We start from the raw sequence: 17,673 nt of genomic DNA, 5'->3' as shown, positions 1-17,673 counted from the left end.
CTTCCTGGCATTGAGCCCTGGAGCTCGGACCATTTTGGAGCACTGCACAGGGTCCCAGTCTCTTGCTGGGGCTTCAGGCAGGAGGAGACCTTTGTGTGGTGCCCCAGCTGCGGAGGACCAGCAGGGAGACAGTCAGCATCAGGCTGGGGCTCCCAGCCACGCGTGGTGGGGATGTTACAGGCAGCAGGTACCCTCCTAACACCCACCACATGGTGCCTTTCCTCCCCGGGGCTGGATTCTGGCTGCCAGGGGCACATGGGGAGCAGTGCAGGTGTCACGTCCCACCTTGCCTCTCTCTTTTTTGTTAGATTTCATCTGGGATCCCAGCAGGCTGATCTGTGCTGGCGTGCGATCCTGGGTGACAAAGAATCACAGAACCATTAAGGTTGGAAAAGCCCTCCATGATCATCTGATCCAACCACCTCCCTATCACCAGTGTCACCCACTAACCCATGTCCCTTAGCACCACGTCCAACCTCTCCTTGAACACCCCCAGGGACGGTGACTCCACCACCTCCCAGGGCAACCCATCCCAGTGCCTGACTGCTCCTTTGGAGAAGAAATGTCTCCTCATTTCCAGCCTGAACCTCCCCTGGTGATACCATAGCTGACTTGCTACCTCCATACGGGGCTGTGTCCCCGCAGCCATACACAGTCCCAGCCCACCCCACCACCATGCCCCCTTTCACCCACATGTCTGGCTGAGGACATCTTTCCATCACCCCTAGGGACGGTGACTGCACCACCTCCCTGGGCAACCTGTCCCAGTGCCTGACTGCTCCTTCTGAGAAGAAATGTCTCCTCATTTCCAACCTGAACCTCCAGAGCAGGAGGTATCAGGAACCACCAACAGGTGGCCTAAAAGCTAACAAGTTATTTGTTACTCAGGTGTACTTTGTTTGCACGTCTAATGTGTTGTTAGTTTATATAATATCCGTGATGATAAATAATGTTCCCCTCCAGAACTTAGCTTTATGCGCTCCTCATGGATGGCACAAAACTTGTAGTTTCTTTCCAGGTGTTGGAAAATTGGAAGGTTGATGAATAAAGTGTGGTTAAAGGCTGCTTTATGGCTGGATGTTGTGGTTTCTAAGATTATTTTCTCAGAGCATTACTTTAGCAGGAATAGATCACCAGGGCATTTGTGAAGTGAGTAAATGCAGTTATAAATACAAGTTGCAGGTATAAATTTATGTTTTACATTATGTACATGTAGATCCTGTACAAGATATAGTTTGTGTTGCACAGATGCCTAAACCTGAAGATAATTTTTCATACGTGCAGCCCCTCCCCAAGCAAAAATTAGGCAGATAAAACCACTGACTGCTGGGGGGCACACCACACATTACCAGTTTGCGATACACTTGAAAAATCCCATGACAGAAAGGTTTCCACCACTCTTATTCTTAAAAAAGGTGAACCATTCATAACATAGCATTCGTGTATGTGAATTTTTAAGCCTTTCCTTGATGTTCTAATGGGCTGAGATGAGAAAAGCTCTGGTTTATTCCAAGAAGAAAACAATTTCCCTCACAAAGATGCAAAGATGGATGTTACACTGAGTCAGCCTTAAAAACTGTTGTCAGACCTAGACCCAGGCAACTCCAGCTCCACATTCCTCTTCCTTTGGTCTGGAGATCTCACAGCAGAACTTAAAACAAGTGATTCTCCCCACAACTCATAGGGTCTCTTCCCTGCTTTTGTAAACCTCAAGTTTTAAGAAAATCTCTTGAAGTTTAATGTATTTTTTGTAGTGCTGAGCACTGAATGGATCTGGGTAACAGTGCTCTCTCTCTCTCTCTCTTTTTATCTTTTCTTTTAGCATCTCAGTTTTGTTTTAAATTCACTTTGGAAAGAAGCTTGAAATACTCCACTCCCAGGCAAGTCGAAACAGAGCATTTTTTGAACCGTGAAATGAACATGTCATCAGTTGGTACCAAGAAAACAAAGGGTCAGGCAAAACCTCTCCCACTTACATATTTTTATGGAAGTCTCCCATCGTCTTGATGTCGGTGTGATTCCTTCTATAGAAAAGGACAGTTAATACCAGCAATGAGACCCAAAGGGAGTTATCTAATTTTCTTTGAAGGATCATCCTTTGCTGAAAACCTGCCAGATAAAACATGAGACATAATTCTGATTTTCATCCCCACCTTGAGTTTCCTTTACCAACGGTTGGCTTTCACCGTTACCGTCTCCGACCCTTCTGGAAGCAAAACCCCACAGAAAGAGCAGCCAAAAGGGATGGCTCCAGGCCTGACCCCTGCCCAAGCAGTGACCCCAGCTTTAACAGAGCAGTATTGGGACAGGCAGGGACATTTCACGATTTTCTGAAAAGATTTGAGTTGCCATGTGTTAAGGAAGCCACTCCTTTCACCAGGGAAACGAGTCGACCTTGCATTTGAATACTGTATTTGCTGCTTAGCATTTGAAATACATTTTTACGGCACAATTATATGACAAGTGGTAGAATGCGTGAAAGGGCTTCGGAACAATAGGAATTGTGTAAGTAATGAGAAAACAGTGAAATGTCAGATAAACAAGACAAAATTAACTGCTCGGCAAGTGGCTCCAAGAAAGCAGTGAGCAAGCAACACAAAAGGAGCAGAACAGAGGATTTTGTGTAATTATGCTCATAATTAGTTTCATACAAATGCTTTTACAATATCTTCCCTTTCCAGACTCTTGGATGTTGCCTCTTGCTGTAATAAAATGGGGAGAAAAAAGTTTAAACATTCTTTTCTTGTGGATCTATTTAACCTAATAAAAACTCCTGAAACAAGTACTTGGAACTCACATTAAAAAACCTGTAGAGAAGGATTGTGTTGTAACAAAAACTTTTTTTTTTTTTTTTTCCTTCAAGATGTGGGCATTCAGTATTGCATCAAGAAAATGCAAAGAGAGAAAAATATAGACTTAACACCAGGGTGTTTTTTATCCAGATGCCAAGTTAATGTTGATATGAATTAAATCAGGTACAGTGTGAGTTGTTTGATTTTTGTGAGCATAAAAGGCACCACTACATGCACTCAAACGTGATAATGGGGGAGTTATTTTTAATTCCTTTTGAACCTATTTTCTTCCTCTTCCTTTTCATGAACTACTGTTTTCATCAGAGGATCAGAAAAGGCAACTAAGCTTCTAAATTCCATTAAAAAAATCTGATGGAGTAAAGCTGAATCAGCTAAACACCTTCCAAAACTGCAATTTATAAAGCTTTTTTTTTTTTTTTTTTATTTCCTGACAGACATATTGGCAATAATCCATTTTTTTCCCTCCTCCTTGAAATAATGCAGTTCCGGAGATGAAAAGCAGTTGAAAGAATCTTTTCTTTTTCTTTTCTTTAATTTCCACAGCTTTCTCGTGAGTGCTGAAGAGCCTAATCTCAAAGAGCCTAATCCAAAGAACAAAAGTTTGCCCTAAAAGTTGCCTTCATGCCAGCACCGGGCAGAGCGCATCGCAGAAGCGCACCGTGGCACCTTCGGTGTCTTCTTGCTCGCCTCTCACTGGCTTTCTCTGTAGCCGAGCCATCATTTTTTTTTGGCACTGTTGGCATTTTTTGGCATTTGTGGCCCATTTTTTTTTCTTCCAGCTCCTTCTGCTGCGGTTGGCAGCGCGGGCGCGCAACCTGCGCGCTTCTGGCCGGCCCCAGCAGGGGACGCCGCAGCCGCGGGGATGGGGCCGGGCTGCCACAGGGGAACGCTGCGAACCCAGCGGGGACACGGCAAACCCAGCGGGGACACTGCAAACCCAGCGGGAATATCGCAAACACAGCGACGGAAAGTGCCCGTCGGAAAGTCAGAGAGAGGAGCGAAGCCGTGCTCACCGGGGCAACGGCGAGATGTTGGGCTTTGGCTTTGCTTCTGCCCACAAACCGCCTAGCTTTGCAGCTTGTGTGTTATTTGCAGCCGCCCCAAAGAAATCTTAGGCTGAAGGCTCCGGGTCCTACCTGCTGCTCTCGAGCAAAGCGGCAGCCCTGGGAAAGGCGGAGAGTGCACAGCGCAGCTCCGGCGGGGGGGAACCGGAGTTATCCTCGCTCTGCAAAGCGATCCCACTTTTCTTTATTTATACGTACATTTTATTTGCATTTATTTATTTTTCAATCACTTTAATTTCAGTTCAGACGACAAACCCGAGACGACAGGTGGCTGCCGCACGGGGAAGCCAGCTGCTCGCTCCGCGGCCACCCTGGGCAGCTTCTCCCTCCTCCTGCCCCCGGAGCCGAGCCGTGCCGAGCCGAGCCGGGGCACGGAGCCTGCCGCCGAGCTGCGCAGGGCGGGAGCCCCCGGGGGCAGGATCCGGCCCCCGGCCCCCACCCGGGAGGGGCCGGGCGGGGCCGTCGGGAATCCCCGCCCCAGGCAGCCCCCGCGCCGCCGCGGAGCTGTGGGGACGGGACGGGGACGGGGAGAAGGACAGGGACGCGGACAGGGACGGGAAGGGGACGGGGTGGCCGCAGGGACCACGCGGGACTGCGCCGTCCGTGGGGCGGCCCCGCCGAGGGGGCGCTGCGACCTAGGAGGAGGAGGAAGAGGAGGAGGAGGAGAAAGGGGGGAGAGTGCTTCGGTATTTATTTTTTTTTTCTTTGGAGGAGACGAGCAGCAGGTTTATGCTAATCGCCCTCTCGGGAGCAGCAGCGGGAGGAGGAGGAGGAGGAGGAGGAGGAGAGGAGCCATTTTGAACTCACTTCAAAGTTGAAGGTGGAAAAGTTGGAGCTCTCCAGCCCGCCGCCCGCGGACGGGGACGGAGACCGGGACGGGGACCGGGACCGGGACGGGGCGCCCGAGGAGCCCGGGAGGCGGCGGCGGCGGCGGCCGGGGCTGATGGATGAGGGCGGCTGGGCAGCCCGGCGGGTGGATGGATTGTGCGGCAGCCCCCTGCCCGCCGTCTCTGCCTCCTGAGCGCCGGAGATGCCGCGGCTGTCCGCCGCCTCCTGCGTGTCCTGGGCCGCTCTGCTCTGCGCCCTGGCCCCGGCGGGCGGCGGGGAGCTGCGGCCGCCCCGCACCGCCCCGCTCCTCCACCTGCCGCCGGGGACTGCGGGGCGCCGAGCCCCCGAGCCCCCCGCGCTGCCGCCCGCCGGGCGCCTGAGGGCTGCGGGCACCGCGCTGCGCCGAGCCCCCGGCCCCGCCGAGCCCCGAGGTGGGGGGCTCTGCCCGCGGCGAGCCCGGCGGCGGGGTGGCCCCGAGCCCCCCGGAGCCGGGGGGGTGTTGGCAGGCTGCCCCCCGGCACCCCGGAGTGGTGCGGAGAGCTGGAGGCGACGGGGAGCGCGGCGGGCGAGGAGCCCCAACAGCCCTCCGCAGTTCCAGCTGCCCAGCTACCAGGTGTCCATCCCCGAGAACGAGCCCGCTGGCACGGCCGTCATCGTGCTGCGGGCCCAGGACCCCGACGAGGGGGAAGCAGGCCGGCTGGCGTACTCCATGGAGGCGCTTTTTGATGAGCGCTCCAATGATTACTTCTCCATTGACGCCCAGACGGGCAGCGTGGTCACTGCCCGCAGTCTCGACCGGGAGACGAAGGACACCCACGTACTGAAGGTGACCGCCTCCGACCACGGCACCCCGCGCCGCCGCTCGGCCACCACCTACCTGACGGTGACTGTGAGCGACACCAACGACCACGAGCCGGTGTTTGAGCAGCCCGAGTACCGGGAGAGCATCCGGGAGAACCTGGAGGTGGGTTATGAGGTGCTGACCATCCGCGCCACCGATGGCGATGCCCCAGCCAATGCCAACATGCTGTACCGCCTGCTGGAGCCAGGAGCGGGCGACGGGGTCTTCGAGATCGACCCGCGCTCGGGCGTCGTGAGGACCCGAGCCCCAGTGGACCGTGAGGAGGTCTCTGAGTACCACTTGGTGGTAGAAGCTAACGACCAGGGCAAGGATCCAGGACCACGCAGCGCCACGGCCATGGTGCACATCACGGTAGAGGATGAGAACGACAACTATCCCCAGTTCAGCGAGAAGCGCTACCTGGTCCAGGTACAAGAGGACGCCCCGGTCAACAGCCAGATACTGCAGGTGCAGGCCACGGATCGGGACAAGGGCAGCAATGCCCAGGTGCACTACAGCATCGTGAGTGGCAACCTCAAAGGTCAGTTCTACATCCACTCCTTCTCCGGTGCCATCGACCTGATCAACCCTCTGGATTATGAGACTATTCGGGAGTACACGCTCCGGATCAAAGCCCAGGATGGGGGCAGGCCTCCTTTAATCAACTCCAGCGGCATGGTGTCGGTGCAGGTCGTGGATGTGAACGACAATGCCCCCATCTTTGTCAGCACTCCCTTCCAGGCCACGGTGCTGGAGAATGTTCCCCTGGGCTACTCGGTGCTGCACATCCAGGCCGTGGATGCAGACTCTGGGGAGAACGCACGCCTGGAGTACAAACTCATAGAGATGGCACCGCCTGCTGGAGGTGCCCCCACGGCGGGTGACTCAGGGTTCCCTTTTCAGATCAACAACAGCACGGGGTGGATCACGGTGGCCGCAGAGCTGGACCGAGAAACTGTGGAGAACTATCACTTTGGGGTGGAGGCCAGGGACCATGGCGTGCCAGTCATGACCTCCTCGGCCAGCGTGTCCATCACCGTCCTGGACGTGAACGACAACAACCCCACCTTCACTGAGAAGGTGTACCACCTCAGGCTGAACGAGGACGCGGCTGTGGGCAGCAGCGTCCTGACCCTGACAGCAGTGGACAGGGACGTGAACAGTGTCGTGACTTACCAGATCACCAGTGGCAACACGAGGAACCGTTTTGCCATCACCAGTCAGAGTGGAGGGGGGCTGATCACGCTCGCCTTGCCCCTGGATTACAAGCAGGAAAGGCAGTATGTGCTCACAGTCACTGCCTCTGATGGCACTCGCTTTGACACTGTCCAGGTCTTCATCAATGTCACAGATGCCAACACACACCGCCCAGTCTTCCAGAGCTCCCACTACACAGTGAGTGTCAGTGAGGACAAGCCCATTGGCACCTCAATTGTCACCATCAGTGCCACCGACGAAGACACGGGGGAGAACGCGAGAATCACTTACATTTTGGATGATAACATCCCCCAGTTCCGCATCGACCCTGACACCGGCACCATCACCACCCTGATGGAGCTGGACTATGAGGACCAAGCCTCCTACACGTTGGCCATTACAGCCCATGACAACGGTATCCCCCAGAAATCGGACACCACCTACGTTGAGATCCTCATCCTGGATGCTAATGACAACGCGCCCCGCTTCCTGCGCGACCGCTACCAGGGCTCCGTTTTTGAGGATGTGCCACTCTCCACCAGTGTCCTGCAACTGTCTGCCACCGACCGTGACTCGGGCCTCAACGGCCGTCTCCTCTACACATTCCAAGGCGGTGATGATGGAGATGGAGACTTCTACATTGAACCCACTTCTGGAGTGATACGCACGCTGCGCAAGCTGGACCGCGAGAACGTGGCTGTCTACAGCCTGCGGGCCTTTGCTGTAGACAGGGGCAGCCCACCCCTGAAAGCCTCTGTGGATATCCAAGTGACTGTGCTGGACATCAACGACAACCCTCCTGTCTTTGAGAAGGATGAATTTGACATTTTTGTGGAGGAAAACAGCCCCGTGGGCTCTATTGTAGCACGAATCAGCGCAGCTGACCCCGATGAAGGGACCAATGCACAGATCATGTACCAGATAGTAGAGGGCAACATCCCCGAGGTGTTCCAGCTAGACTTGCTGAATGGAGACCTCACGGCCCTGATGGACCTGGATTACGAGAGCCGGACAGAGTATGTGATTGTGGTGCAGGCCACCTCGGCCCCTCTTGTGAGCCGGGCGACCGTGCACATCCGTCTCCTGGATCAAAACGATAACCCGCCGGTGCTGCAGGACTTCCAGATCCTCTTCAACAACTACGTGACCAACAAGTCCAACAGCTTCCCCTCTGGTGTAATTGGCAAGATCCCTGCTCACGATCCCGATGTGTCTGACAGCCTGGCCTACACCTTTGTGCAAGGCAATGAATTAAACTTGCTCCTTTTGGACTCTGCCACTGGGGAACTGAAACTCAGTCGAGATCTGGACAACAACAGGCCCCTGGAAGCCCTCATGAAAGTGTCAGTCTCAGGTAAGCAAGCGTTCGAGGTTCATAAAGTGTCTGCTTGTTGGACTAACGTGGTGGCATGGGCAGAAATAAGCTCCTTGCAGTTTAATGTGCAACTTTCAGTTTCCTGAGGCAGCAATTTATCTGTGAAGTTCTTGGAGAGGAACCACAAAAATGTATCGAGCCCATGTGCTGTGCATTGAAGTGGTGCATTGAAGTTGTTTAGTAAATGTGGATCACGAGGGTAAATAAATATGTGTGTGTGGGGGGGTATATATTCCCTTGGTTTAGGTTGTACTTTGGCTAAAGCTTTTCTGATGTGGGTGCATAAATGTAGTAAATAATCTGTCTTGCAAAGATGCAGGGAATGTGCACGTACCTGTAGTGCTTGGGGTTAAGCCTACGATTGGTAAGACGTGATGGCTTTGTAGAGCCAGCTCCTCTCACCCTTTTATTCTTTTTTTTTTTTTTTTAAAAAAAAAAAAAAAAAAGGTGAGATTTTATATCTATGCTTTTTTAACAAGACATAACCCAGTTGATTATTCTCATCTGCACATTGGGAGGTTTGGCTGTTCAGTCCTTAGGTTTTGGCTCAGGTCTCTGTTGGCATGGCCTGGGTAGATGTGAGGCTGGTGGAGCTGTGCTGGTTTGACCCGTGGAGTGCTGCTGGTCTGTGCTGCTGTGGGACACGGTGACTCTTGAAGCCATGAGGCTGTGAAATAGCTGTGTAATGTGCCTAATTTCTCCAGGGTTGCTACCTCGGAGCTAAGGGCAGATACTGGCCCAACAGCACCAAAATCGGCACTGATTGATCCCTCTGATTGTGGGGGCAAAGAGGGATGGGTATTGTGTGATTTCCTGCCTTGGAGAGCTAGTGTGTGTCAGTGAAAACTGTTTCTTCTGTTAGGTAGACTGTTCAATATGTGCTTTTATATGAACATGCATTCGCTCTTAGGTTATTCTTTTTCTGCTCTGTTGCTTGTTTATCATGGAATTACTTTTTATGCCTCTAATTGTGGCATCAATCATGCAATGAGTAATTTCCTCTGCAGGTGCCACTCCGTAAAGTTTACTGTGGACCTGATCCCATACTTCTGTTGACTTTCAAACGTTATAACCAGATACATTCCTTGCTGCCTCCCTGTGCAACCCTAAAGCTAATATTTGTACTCGTTTTTGCATAAAATAGCTGAAAGTACCAGGCATATAGAATGACACTTTTGGAGATGCTTCTTTTTTGGAGGATTGTGTTAAAAAGTACCAAACTGTGGCGTAATCCTGGCAGTGCTTGTTACTGTAAGTAGTCATTAAGTGCGGCAGGGCCTCAGGGGACAGAGCCGTGCTCTCTGTTGTGTTTGCAGGCTTGTGTTTCTTTTTGCTTCAGGAAAATGAAAGTGATATTAATGGCACTGATTGAATTTGTTGGGGTGCGTCACCTGACAAGTGACTCCTATTTCTTGCAAAATGCTGGGGGGCAGCTGAGGTGGTAAGTTAGCTCATAAATGCCGTTTTTGTGTCCTGTGAGGACTTGCAGAAAAAACAGGCAACTGGCTTGTGGCCTTAAGAAAACATTTGGATTAACGCTCAGGTGGCTGCGTGGTCATTGTCTGCCTGAACCAGTAGCTCTTCAGCTAATAGCAGAAGATAAGAACTTGACTTGGAGCAATGAGTTTGGAGAAGTTATTTTGTTAGACTGGAGTGCTCAGGACAGAAAAATAGATTAATAGGAACTGTTCCTTTCGTAGTCTGACTTTCGCAGTTTAGGTGCATGAAGTCCCATGCAGGGACATGTAGGACTGGAGATCTGTTTCGGTAAGTGTTAGTAGCTTGGCCGATACTGCATCATTCTCGTGTTGGGTGAAGATGTGAACTTTGCAGCTCTTCTGTGATGTTGATCCATCTGTCTGCTGCACGTCCTGAGATTTTGGAAATAGGGTTTTTGTGGGTAGGATTCTAAAGTAATCCTGACAAGCACTGAGCTCCCTGTGGTATTTGTTTCGAGAAGTCTGCTGTTTGGAAACTGGAAGGGCGGAGTCTTGCAGTTTGTGATTGTATCCAGGAAACTTTCACCTGCTTGCTTTCTCTGGTTTATCTGATACAGTTAAAAGAGGGAAAAAAAAAAAAAAAAAAAAAAAAAAAAGCTCAGACAGAGCTCCACCTGGTTATCTATAAGCCTTGCAAAATACCTGCAAATCATCTGCTAAAATGACCTGCCAGTTAACTGAAAAACGTGTCTATCGAGTAGCCATTAACCTCTCAACCCAGACAAGCACAAAGTCCTGCCCTGCTCGCAGCTGCTGTTCAGGTCAGTGAGGAATTTGCGCTCTTTACGAACTTGGGGAATTTGATCTATATACGAGTCGGAAGTAACAGTGCTGCTGTAAAAATCTGGTTTCCACCTAGAGCTGCGTTGTGCTGCTGAGGCATGTGAGTGTGTGTGAGGCAGGTGAGGAGCCGTGCCATCCAATTCAATCACTCTGAGGCTTTGATATGTAGCTAAACCCAGTATCCTTGGGTTTGATTCAGGAATTGTTTGAGTAAGCATGGTAATTTTGTCCTCCTGCATATAAACAGAACTTGAAGAGTCACGAAAACCAAGAAAACTGAGAGAATTGGTCTCGCAAAACCTGAGAGTGGCAGTTTTAAAAACTTTACCCAAAGGAAACACCTTCAGCACTGCATGGGGCCGTGGGCTGCCCTTGGCAGGCCCTACGTGTGTAGGCCCTACGTGTGTAGGCCCTACGTGTGTAGACTCACTCTGGGGCCGTGAGTCCTGCAGGGCCGTGCCCCCGCAGCCCGTCAGGAGCAGACCCGAGGAGAGGAAGGAGGAATGTGGATGGTGGGGCTCCCGTGGGCGTGTGGGTATTTGCGTGCTGGATCCCGAGCGGCAGCTTTTGAAGTCAGGCTCTTTTGAAGCGAGTCTCTCTGGTTTCCATGCCTGTCGCATGGAGTGAGCGAACCAGCCCACTTTGGGATGAAACTCATCCAGATGTGCTCCAGGCATGCCCCAAGTGCTCCAGCTGTGGCTCTGGGTTGAGTGCAAGGGGTCAGGCTATGGCAGCTCCCGAGGGAAATCCCTCACCTGCCCCAAGCATCCTGTGCCAGCTGCCTCCCGCTGCCCACCTCTGCTCCTGGCTGCCCCTGCCTGCTTGCGTGGGCACCTGCGCTCGCCAGCATCTTGCACAGACCTCAAGTACTGCTGGGGAAAGAAAGAGAGAGAAAAAAAATAAAAAAGGGAAAAAAAGGTCTCTTCTACCCAGTGGATATTTTTTCTTCCATTTGACGAGAGGTGAACAGGGGCAGTAATGTATCCCTCAGAGCCCCTCATTTTAGCTACCCTTTGCTCTGAGAGCTGGTACTCGCAGCGCAGGCTTGGGGTCACTTAGAAGGACACATTCTCCTGTTTCCCTCATACCTTCCAGGCTTTCCTGCAGGAAGGCAGAGCTTGGCCTTATATTCCCATGCCTGCACATATCATCATTAAGTTTCTGTTAACTACTGGGACCCTGCTGAAATCCTGCCCTTGCTTTCCAGGGGGCCAGGATTTTACTCTGGGGTTCTGGTATGCGTAGGTCAGTCTGTGACTTCTTAGTGTTATTAATAAATATATAGCTTGAATTGGCAGGATTGTTATAAAAGGTTACTTTTATTCCACAGTGATGCTTACAGTAATGTCAAATTGATTCTGTTTTTTTCTTCTTGGGTTGAATATTGCTCCAGTCTCATGATGTTGGCCCATGTTAAGCGTTGTTCTGCGGTCCCTGCTCGTGCAGCAGAGGAAGGCTTGGTGCTGGCCTCAGCTGTGCACAGATGCTGCACGAGTTTGCTTGGGTATCACATTGCACACTCCGCTTCCACCTGCTTGGCTGCTACTGCCACAAGCAGCCCCACTTATCATTAGTGACAGTTCACCCAGGCACTGTAATAGAAGAGTGTGCTCCCTCCTCTAGGTACAGAGCGGACAGAAGTCAACCTGAGTGTATGATAGAGATTTTGAATGCTCCAGAGTACGTAAAATAATGTCATATAACATGCCATTTTTGGAAGACAGCGCTCTTCAGTTCTGTGCTTTCACATGGGCTGGTTTCCCTAGCATGGGGTAGATACCCAAGCATCTGGGCGGCCATGCAAGCTAAAGTATTGCCTTTACATTTCTTTGACTTTAAATCTCCACTGGCATTCAGTGACATTATTGACTATCAACAAATACAAATCAAGATAGAGCTCCTGCCTGGTGCGATAAACGTCTGTTATTTTTAACTCCGGTGCTGTTAAAGGATCTTCATTATTATTGTAATTTAAAAGCCATTATGCTAACGCTCCTGGATCTCCAGCTCTGTGCCTTCCCCATACAAATGTAACAGAAGACTTGGTTTTAACCCTTTGCACAAACGAAAAACCATGGTTGTGCCTGAGATACGTGGCTTGGGGGATTTATTTGTGTGTGTGAGCTGGCACTCCCCCATCCCACTCAATGCCACAACAAAATGCCCCTGCCCCTGGATGTGGGCTGGGAGCATCAAGCCGCGTGCTGGCCTCCTGCCTCCATGTTTGGGGAGGCTGTGCCTCCAGCACCCCTGGACGAGGGCATATGGGGCTGCTGAGGCTGGTTTTGGGGTGCAGATGGGCTGAGCAAGCAGCTCTGCTGCACTTCTGCTGTGCAAGATGCTTCTGGTGGTCAGCAAGGAGGTGCTGCCAGGCTGCAGAGGAGCCAGACTGCTTTTAGGTATCATCAAGGAGGCACTGGCACCCAAACTGCTCTCTGTGGCCTCCCCTATCCACCGAGGAAGTAAATTTCTGTCATCTAAAATGCATCTTTGATGCAAACCCTGCGGGTTATACAATTACAGGATTATAGAAATGAAAGGATGCTCCCTCCCTGCTTCTCCGTGCGCCGTCCCCTCGGTGAGCGGAGGTGCGGCTTTCCTACAGAGCACATTTCCTGACAGAACGGGGATTTTGCACTCAGCTGTTCCTGGGGAGCTTGTGCAGCCCTGCCTGTGCTTGCATTTCACGTGTGCATCCAGCATGAGGGCGAGGGAAGGAAAAAAGGCAGCCAGGAGCCTGCAAAGACCAGGGAGAAAGCAACAAGTGGCCTCACTGGGAAAGCAGCAGGCCGCAATACCCAGGGCTGCGTTTGCTGCCCCTGGTCATTGCTTTGCATATGAAATGGGAAATAATGGCTAGCAGCCTTTACACAGTGCTTCTGAACGCTTACATCTGTGTTCCTAAAACAGTAAATCCGAACACCATCCTTTTAAAATCAGGGAGCTCCCAGGCTGCTGTGGCTACCTGAGGCCTTCATTGCCCCCATGTAAAAGAAGGGCAGTGAGGGGAGATGCCCCTCCAACCCTTGGGTGGGCAACTTGCCCTCCTCCCCTGTATGATCTGGTCCAGTTTATAAAAAGCTGCTGCTACTGCCTCATTGCTTTTGTATGTGTTTCCTTCCACCTCGTTCCTGGATTTCATAGGAGTGGTGTATTTTTGTTTCAAGAGACAGGAAAGCATCTATAGCTACGAGAGCAAAAATATTTATTAGAAGTCTGACTGAGAAAATAAACTTTTTACCGAGATAAAAGGTGTTTTCTGCATGTAAACAAATAGCAAGTTATCTGCAGCTAAAATAAATAAGCAATTTATTTGCTAAAATAGTGATCTCCAGTTATAAAAAATAAATGTTTACTGCAGCATATGTTGGGAAGTAAATGAGATGTTTTATCTCAGACAATTTTGTCCATCAATTTCTTTCAGAAAAAGCTACTATAAAACTAGCTAAAAAGCTACCATAAAAGTAGCTATCACTAAAAATGTTTGTTTCTCCCTGTTTGTGTGTGTTCCACACAACCATTTTTTGTTAAGCAGTATTTAAGAACATGTTTCTACCTTGGTGTATCTCAGTCATTGAAGCACATACAGATGGCACTTCTTAACCTCATGCCACACAGTGAAACTTCAAACCGTAAATACCAGGGGTCGCAATCAGTTCCTGAAGAGAAAAACAAAACAACAACGACAAAAAAAAAAATCACAAACAAACAATGAAAACACATTACTTAACTCCTCCTTTGGAAATGGTTGTACCCAAACCAGAAAACACCTGTGTCTATGGGCCAAACTCAGAATTTGGCATGTAGCAGCATTTCTGCTGTCCCTGAAAATGACACAAAATATATATATATAAAGTAGGATAACATGTATCTTTTCTATAGATGGGGACAGACAACTTAGCCTAAACTGGCCGTTTATTGGGGAGATCCCAGCCAGGGCATGGAGGGACACTGATGCACCAGGATTGTGTGTGTGTTTGGGAGCTCAGCCAGAGGTTCTGGGGAGAGCTCGAGCTGCTCTGCTTGTTTGTTGATGTAGTATATGTCAAGTCCCTACATAATGCCAAACTCAGCAATGCAGTTGAAAAACCCAAGTTCATGTTTGTATTTGCAGCATTGTCTCGTTAAGATTTCTGTACAAACTGTTGGGTTGCCTTGATTGAGAAGTGGCTTAATGAGGTTTCACAGTGCGTTTTTTCAGCTGGTTTTGTACACACCTTGCTTAGTGCACTGATAGCTTTATTTAATGTTTTATTGCCTAAATGAGGATGCTTTTCTCAGTGCTTTTCAGGAAAGAGGTAGATTTTAGGATAACAAGGAGAAGGTGTAAGAAGAACGAGTCTGAAGATGAGAGAGGGAGAAAGATCTCCTAGAATTTACTTGATAACAAGTCTCCAGTGATAGAAATGAAAATTAGAGAAATATTACCTGGATTTTTTTCCCCCTATTTTAAAGTTATTTGCAAATGGGGAGATAGTTATAATAACCATTTTTAATTGGATTTGTAATTTTATTAATATTATTATTTCTGGATTGCTTTTTAAGCTTCAGGGTGTGTTCATGAATTGTTTTCCTTGCTATATTCCCTTGTTGTGATTTTCTTCCCTCTGAAAAGTTATTGAAGTGCTTTTCCTTCAAGTGACTTACACCTGGGGTTTGGGAGGAATCCCCTTGTGTTTTGGTCCCATGTTTCTCGGCAGTTCAGAATTGTTTTAGGCCAAGGTTGTGGAGCCGACTGCCAAGTATCCCATACAGAATAAATATTGAATTGTTGTAAAGGGTAATGACAAAAGAATCTTTTGTTTAGAATAAAGGAACAGTTTTCTAGGTTTGGATGTTAGGATGATAGCAAGCATGCAGTACAAGTAGTCATGGGGAAAGCAGGTGATGTGAAGCAGGGGCATTTTATACTTCATTATCTCCAACATCCTAACCCAAGGAAGTAGCTGGCTGCTGATAAAGTGTATAATTTTACACTTGCTCATTGAGTGCTCTGTTTTCCTTCAGCACATATTCTCAATATCTTAAAATTCCCATCTTCGAGCTGAATGGATTTTTTCAGATGCCTCCATTCACAGTGACGTGTCAGACAACCCATGACCAAGAAATGCAGTGCTGGGATTTAGTGAGGGTAGGTAGGAAATTCACTGCCCTTCTGAGCAGGGCTCTTTCTGGTGGAACCCTTAGCACACTTGGATGGGAACCCAGGCCTCCTCGCCTTCCCAACCCTGGTGGGTTGTCTCTGGTGTTTTGGCTGGGTGGATGCTCAGGGTTCATGGGTTCAGGGGCATGTGAAAGCATGCAAGACCCATGCTGTGTTTACAGTGCAGCCAGATGTGTAGCTGCTGCATACATGGGCATATCTGAGCTCATTTGCATCTGGTTATTTGGGGTATAGACAGCAAAGACTGCACCATAGCACAGCCTTGTTACCAGCAGAGCGATTTCATTGGACCCCCCATTGAATTTCATTTTCTGGACAGGAAACAAGCAAATGTGAAGCAGAGACCTCTTCTAGACCTACGTGCTACAAATACCTGTTCAATATTTAAGAGGCAACTCTAGCTGTAACACTCATGCATAGAAGATGAGTAAGGGGAGGATCAAATGTCAGTCATAACACGCGATCTATACACTCTCCATCCCTTCTCCCTCACTTTGAAAAGCCCTTAGGATTTTGAGAGGCAGTTGGTGGGGTCAGACTTGCTTCATTTGAGTGCTTGAGATAATGCCATTTCTGTGCTTAAGTCAGTATTGCCTTACAGGATTTGGGCAACTCTCTTGGCTTCCTTTGGCATGTAGACATGTACTTCCAAAAATATTAATGGAGAGCCACTAGGAAATGTAGAAGGGTTAACAGAGCTGAAGATACTCAGATCAGATCTAATGAGCCTTTTTGGCAATTGTTCATGTTACAATGATTCTGTCCCAGTTTCTAGGGGAATGGTAATGTTTTTAGGCAAAGTAGTACTCAAACTACTCTGACATCTACTTTGACATTTAAGAAACAATTATGCCAATTCTGTCCTTTATGAGTAATTGGCTTTTTTGTTTTCTGCTCCTTTTTTTAAGACCATTTTGCCAAAAGATTGCTTAAAGCAGAGTACAGAACAAGTTGACAAGGAGCTCAGTTCTTCAAAGCCTTGTTCACAGTAGTTGTCCACTTGAAAGAAAGAATGTTTAAGACCCGGTTAAATTCAGTTTTGTCACTTTGTGTTCCTGTGACAAGTGACACTTTTACTGCTTTTCTCCCCAGTGCAGCTCTTTTTCCAGTGTTGAAAAACAGAACTATTTATAGACGTAACACAAGTTTCCAGACAGGGGCAGGATGTAATCTTCATGGAAAATTTTGAAATCCGTCATTCAGCGATTTCTTGTTTGTTTGGTAAGGATTAGTCTCGCACAATTGTTTATAAGGCATGGATGCATAGCCTTAGGTTTAGATTTCATTGCAACTTGTTGATTTTGTTGGGATGAAATAGCATAATCAAAGGCACGTTTTGTTTCTGATGGTCAGATTTATGTCACGTGGCACCACCCCTGAGTGAAAGAAGGCAAAACATGTAGGTCCCACCCACGTTTAGTCGCTAGGCGGGAGGGCTGTGGGCTGGAGGTGCTCACCTCACCCCCCTGATTAAAGAGGGAACACAGGTGAGTGACTTGGGCTAATTGCCTTGTTGTTATTTGGCCAAAGCCCAGTGGGGTGAACCCACCCTGACTGTACGTGCCAGGAAGGAAGGGTTAGTTTTCTTTTGTAGTGATGACTGTACTTATTTCTGTTACAGCAAACTACCCATATTTACAGGCTTAGCAGACTAGATAGAAAGAATGGGGGGAGGCTATAACTTGCAAGGAGGAAAATGTTTTGCCATGAGTAATGTTAGGATATACTTTAAATGTTTTCAGGTGTTCAAGTGTACGAAGAGGAAAAATATGCTTTTATGGGAATTTGGCATTCAACAAAGAACTAAAACTCTATAATACTTCAGAAAGGTGATCTTTGCACTTGGACAAAAAAAGCAATTGGACAGAAAAGTAGGATTTGCTGTAGAGAAAGGAAAACTTTGGGACTTTGTTTCAACAAGCCATTAATGCTGCTAAGCTGTAACTCCCTTCGTATTTATTCTACTATTTACACTTGCCAAGCACAAGAAAAGCAAATAAATGAAATGGTAAACCTGTAATACATCCTCAGGGGACCACATAATAAACATAGACACGTTTTGCTTATCAAATACAAAGAAAAGTAATCTGTTTTCAACACCATTGCCAA

General features: G+C 48.9%; 1 protein-coding gene and 1 long non-coding RNA gene across 7 annotated transcripts in view; one reads left to right on the top strand and one right to left on the bottom strand.

The window, feature by feature from the left end:
* Positions 1 to 4,314, bottom strand: LOC118160629. The gene is made up of 3 exons (XR_004747603.1): positions 3,950 to 4,314; positions 1,977 to 2,024; positions 1 to 354 (listed from the first exon to the last, which is right to left on the bottom strand). It is a non-coding gene; the product is annotated as an uncharacterized LOC118160629 (long non-coding RNA).
* An 82-nt stretch (positions 4,315 to 4,396) lies between these two features.
* Positions 4,397 to 17,673, top strand: part of CELSR1 (cadherin EGF LAG seven-pass G-type receptor 1) — a 161,252-nt gene continuing 147,975 nt past the window's right edge. For 3 of the 6 annotated variants that reach the window (XM_035315454.1, XM_035315455.1, XM_035315459.1), the window contains exon 1: positions 4,397 to 8,097. In XM_035315454.1, the coding sequence (XP_035171345.1) occupies positions 4,908 to 8,097 (3,190 nt within the window). In that variant the 5' untranslated portion in view covers positions 4,397 to 4,907. The remainder of the gene's footprint in view (positions 8,098 to 17,673) is intronic. The other 3 variants (XM_035315456.1, XM_035315458.1, XM_035315453.1) reach the window with 1 other exon arrangement.

This window comes from Oxyura jamaicensis, chromosome 1, assembly GCF_011077185.1.
Source record: "Oxyura jamaicensis isolate SHBP4307 breed ruddy duck chromosome 1, BPBGC_Ojam_1.0, whole genome shotgun sequence".
Taxonomy (NCBI): domain Eukaryota; kingdom Metazoa; phylum Chordata; class Aves; order Anseriformes; family Anatidae; genus Oxyura; species Oxyura jamaicensis.
This window is presented reverse-complemented; position numbering and strand designations above follow the sequence as displayed.